At 43.4% G+C, this 5,377-nt stretch overlaps 1 protein-coding gene across 1 annotated transcript; it reads left to right on the forward strand.

Moving 5' to 3' along the window:
* The first annotated feature begins 366 nt into the window (after window positions 1-366).
* ZNF281 (zinc finger protein 281) lies at window positions 367-4,338 on the forward strand. Its single transcript, XM_081324782.1, has one exon. The coding sequence runs from the start codon at window positions 634-636 to the stop codon at window positions 3,352-3,354; it is 2,721 nt and encodes a 906-aa protein (XP_081180908.1). The 5' UTR covers window positions 367-633; the 3' UTR covers window positions 3,355-4,338.
* The last annotated feature ends 1,039 nt before the right edge of the window (window positions 4,339-5,377 follow it).

The following is a 5,377-nucleotide window of genomic DNA, read 5'->3' on the forward strand; positions in this document are numbered from 1 at the left end:
CGAGGCCGAGTGGCCCTTAACGCGGCCACCGGTGCCCCTTTATGGAGCCAGGGGCAAGTGCCCTACCGGGAGCGACCGACGATAGCTCGATCGCGTTGACAGTGAGGTAATGGGCTCGCGGGAACGAACCAGGGGGGAGGGGGCGCGCGAGGGGGAGATGCAGGGGGTCAACCCGCGCCTGCGCCTTCCTGCCTCCCCAACATTAGTGCCCTCCTGACTGGGCAATCCTTCCCAGCATGCCGCGCGTGGCGCATGTGCAGTAAAGGCCTTCCAGGAGGCTCTGCTAATTCCATTGTGGCGATATTTTTAACCGGAGGCGGCGGCCGTCAGGAGGAATCAGCGGCGGCGGAGGCGGCGGGACGAGGTTGGGCCGGGTGGGGCCGAGCGGCGACGAAGGATGCGCCCGGCTGTCGGCGGCCGCCACTGGCGAGCTAGCGAGTGTTAAAAAGCACGGAGCGCGAAAGAGACCGGGCCGGCCGGCCAGCCGGCGGGTGAGTTGAGTCAAAAGCGAGCGAGGGAGCGAGCGGCGCAGCTGCGGGGTCCGGCAGCAGAAGCAGCCCCTACGGGCCGCGCCTCCTCCCGGTTTTCTCTTCCCCCGGCTTTGCGGCTTCCCTTCCTGCCTGCGAGCGGAACATGAAACTCGGCAGCGGCTTCCTGAGCGGCGGCGGTTCTTCCAAGAGGACGGCGATGGAGCCCACCTTCCCCCCCAGCATGGTCATGTTCAATCACCGGCTGCCGCCAGTCACCAGTTTCACTCGCCCGGCCGCGCCTCCGCAGCATTGTGGGCTGACTTCTGTCTCTGCTACCGCCGCCGCCTCTTCTTCATCCTCGTCCTCTTCGTCTTCCTCCTCTGCCACCGCCACCACTGCCTCGGCCGTTGAGACGCCGGCTCCTCCGCCTCCTCCCCACCCTCAGGGCATGACTTTCAAGAAAGAGCCGACGACGGGAGGGTTTCCTCTCGCCTCCTCGTCCTCGTCCCAGAGGAGCTCGTGGGGTTTCTTCCATTCCTTGGTGAACATCAAACAGGAGAAGCCCAGCGATCAAGAGGATGAAGAGCAGCAGCAGCAGCACCATCATCATCACCACCACCACCACCATTATGGGGGTCTCTTTGGTATAGCTGGGGAGGAGAGGCATCCCACCCTTGGTGGTGGAGGAGGTGGAGTGGAAGGGGCCAACCAGAGTGTGATCCAGGACCTCAGTCTTTTTCACCATCTGCATCATCATCCCCATAGAGGAGATTTGTTACTGGGCTTCAGAAGCAGTGGTGAAGTAAGTGCTTCTGGCTCAGATGAGCCTAAACAGGATGCTCAGACCAAGAAGGTGAAGAGGCCAAAGTCAGAATCTCAGGGAAACAAAGCCAAGAAGAAGCCGAACGCTTCAGCCAAGGCCCTTGTGGCAGGAGATGGAGAAGCTGCCATGCTGTCCCCTAGCCAGAAACCTCATGTCTGTGAACACTGTAATGCTGCCTTCAGGAGCTCTTATCATCTGCGTAGGCATGTGCTCATCCATACTGGTGAGAGGCCTTTCCAGTGCAGTCAGTGCAACATGGGTTTCATTCAGAAGTATTTGCTTCAACGGCATGAAAAAATCCATAGCAGGGAGAAGCCGTTTGGATGTGACCAATGCAGTATGAAGTTCATCCAGAAGTATCACATGGAGAGGCACAAGAGAACGCACAGCGGAGAAAAGCCATACAAATGTGAAACCTGTCAGCAGTATTTTTCAAGAACTGATAGACTTTTGAAGCACAGGCGTACATGTGGAGAAGCCATAGGGAAAGCAGGTGCTGGAATGGATCCTGGGCCATCAAATCATAGCATGGGCAACTTGTCTATGTTGTCTCAGGGAAATACAGGTTCATCAAAGAGAAAAAGCAAAGCAAAATGTATACCCACTGAAAACAAAGAACACAAACCTAGTCATAAAATATCCGAATCTCAAATTGCATCTAATATGTCCTTGCAGAATTACGCAGTAGAGATTCCAATAGTGTCTTCCAGTGGTGGCTTGATTGGCACTGGGTTGGAAGAGCTACAGAAAAAGGTGCCAAAACTAATTTTTAAAAAAGGAAACCGGAAAAGTGCAGATAAGAGCTTTCTTAATTTTATGTCACCATTACCAGACCTCCTTGGTCAGAAGCAATTTTCTGGAAAACCAAGTAGCTCTCTTGGCCTAGTCGCAAATACCAGTGTAGATGCTATTGGCCTTCTCCAAGCGGCAAGTGGCAAATCGGGTCAAATAAGTAGCAATTATGATGATGCCATGCAGTTTTCAAAGAAAAGAAGATATTTGCAAACCGCCAGCAGTAACAGTGCCTTTTCTATAAATGTTGGGCATATGGCCTCCCAGCCGTCTGTTATTCAGTCCGCAGGGGTAAGTGTTATGGACAGTGAGACCCCATTATCTCTTATTGACCCAGCGTCTCTTAATGCTGACATCAAATCTTGTCACGATAAGTCTGGCATTCCTGATGAAGTCTTGCAAAGTCTTCTAGATCAGTACTCTCACAAATCAGAAGGCCAGAAAGAAGATCCCTTCAGCATCGCTGAACAGCGTGTGGACTTACAAGCTTCAGGAGAACATACAGAGATGGTTCAAGAGGAGAACCTGAGTCCCAGTTCCCAGGCAACTTCAAATGACAAAGCAAGCATGTTGCAAGAATACTCAAAATACCTCCAACATGCTTTTGAAAGAACAACCAATAGCACTGGTTTTGCTTTTGGTCCCAGTTTCCAATTTGTAAGTTTATCTTCAAGCCTTCATAACCATAGTTTGTTTCCAGACAAACAAGTGTACACTACGTCCCCACTTGAGTGTGGTTTCAGCCAATCCGTTACCTCAGTGTTGCCAACTGCATTGTCAAAGCCTCCCTTTGGGATGTTGCTTGGATCTCAGCCGGGTTTTTATTTGTCTGCTTTGGAGGCAACCCATCAACAGTTGACTCCTTCACAAGAACTAGATGACCTGATAGACTCTCAAAAAAGCATAGACACGTCATCAGGCTATCATTCTACACCTCAAAAACTGAATAGCCAGAAGGAACAAAAAACCCTAGAAACTTCAACAAGCTTTCCCATTCCCTCTCAGGAGCTAGCTAACCAGATAGATCCTCAGAAGGACCTAGAACATCGAGCAACATATCAGATAGAGACCTTTGCACAAGCATTTGGTTCTCAGTTTAAGACGGGCAGCAGGGTGCCAATGACTTTTATTGCTAACTCTAATGGAGAAGTGGACCATAGAGTAAGGACTTCAGTATCAGATTTCTCAGGGTATTCAAATATTATGTCTGATGTTAGTGAGCCATGTAGTACGAGAGTAAAGACCCAAACTAGCCAAAGTTATAGGTAGAGTCTCAAGTATGACTAGGCTTAGGGGGATGGTCTTAATGTGTTAGTTTTATTTTGATAACACTGCCATCGGAATGTTTCTACACGATCCTAATACAAATAATGTAACACGCCCTTTCAATGCAACTTTTCATACTTAGTTTTGTTAATGTAATTTTAGATTGGTTTGTATTATGATTTTTAATCAGATCAATAGACATTATAGTTTGCATTTTTTGTCTTTATGGGACAGTGTTTAGCAATCAAACTTACTTAACTTAGTTTGTCAGGGAATAGCCCAAAAATTACATCTGCAAAAAAGAAAAAAATATTAAAAAAATCACTTTTGTTTTAGGATTAAGATTATGTTTAATTGCTTTACTCTCAGGAAAATGTAATGAAGCAAGGCGACTCTGTACACTGTTGGTGTATTGGAGATTTGAATTTACAAATAAGTGGTAACTATTCTGCCATTTAACTAAGGGTTCTAAGACTTTGCAAATTGCTGTCTTGTATCTGGGTGATATAAAATTCTGAGAATTTAGCTGCCTAAAGCTTGTTTATAGTTTTTAACATACTATTTTATTTCTTTTTCCAGAGGATAATGCCCATTCCATATTTTTAGGATAGCTACTCTCAGATCCTTGCTATGTTTCCTGGAATAGCTTTAAGAAAAATAATGTCCATCTCCCTTCCCCCCCTGCCCTTAGAAAATTATAATTCTGTAAAGAGATATTAATGGTATAATCTACAAGAGGATTTTGAAGTAGTAACTTGATGTCATTGTAGCCCCAAATTCAAATTACAATAATAATTTATATACACTTTGGAATGCATTATTTATTATATATTTTTAAAAATGTGCTCAGTTGGCCTCCAACCTTTGCTCATTTTTTAAAATCATCTTAAGCTGTCTTTTTTTCATCATCTGTTTTCTATACCAAGTTTGTTTGCCAAGATTGTGATTTTTTTTCTTGTCCCTTAGCTTAACAGCTGGAATTTTAGAAGATGTACATTCCAGAAGATTACATGACATTATGTACTTTCAGATGTCTCGTGATATCAGGAGTTAAAGCAATGGAATACTCCTTTTATTTTAGAAGTCTATAAAGTTTTCTATATAAGATACCGTAAAGAACAATTAGTTGTACATAGAGAAGTCTCCCAGTGTGCATTGGGATTTGCATCCACAAATACTCTTGCATTTTGGGATGGGGTGGGGTGCAGATTACGTGTGGGTTTTAAGGATGTGTAGAAGACTTTGCAGGCTTGAGTCATGAGACTACACTTGGATTCAGAGATTGGCCTCGACATATGAACCATGTGACAGGTACCTATTTGGTTTCTTGTAGCCAGAATCTTCCTAATGAATTTTTTGCTCAAATTAATGTATATTTTGTGGTACTTATTTATGACATGTGACTCTTGATTAAAGCCTGTGAAGCCACAAAAACCTAAAGAACCTAGTGGCTATTTTAAAACTGCTAAAAAGCAGTTGCACTGTCCAGAACCACTTTTTTTGCAGATTTTTTTTTTAAAAAATAGTTTTTAAATGTAATTTTCGTGATGTTTTTGCAGATTTTTTAAATGTACTTTTGGTGATACTTCTGCCTTAGGGGCTTTCAGAAGGCAGAAAAATACCAGTGGTTGTTTGCGGTCTTATTGTGTAATTGGCCCGTTTCAGGTGTTCATGTATAATAAAGTGATTAACATTGTGCAAGTGTAAAACACTTCAGTAATGAAGATGTTTACACAAAAACTATAAAATCTTAAATTGTTACAGAATGCTAAATATACCCATTTTTTCTCTTCTTCCTACCTACCAAATCAACTTGAACACTTCACCAAATGAGACATCACCTTATTACTAATGAGTAATTAATTAAATCTCATATATATATATATATATATATATATATATATATATATATATATATATATATATATATATATATATATATATATATATATATATATATATATATATATATATATATATATATATATATATATATATATATATATATATATATGATAATGTATGT

This window comes from Vipera berus (genome assembly GCF_964194415.1).
Source record: "Vipera berus genome assembly, chromosome: 3".
In the NCBI taxonomy this organism is placed as follows: domain Eukaryota; kingdom Metazoa; phylum Chordata; class Lepidosauria; order Squamata; family Viperidae; genus Vipera; species Vipera berus.

Bases quoted from the DNA above. Each gene is read 5' to 3' on its own strand.
- ZNF281 (XM_081324782.1), top strand. From the start codon at position 634: ATGAAACTCGGCAGCGGCTTCCTGAGCGGCGGCGGTTCTTCCAAGAGG.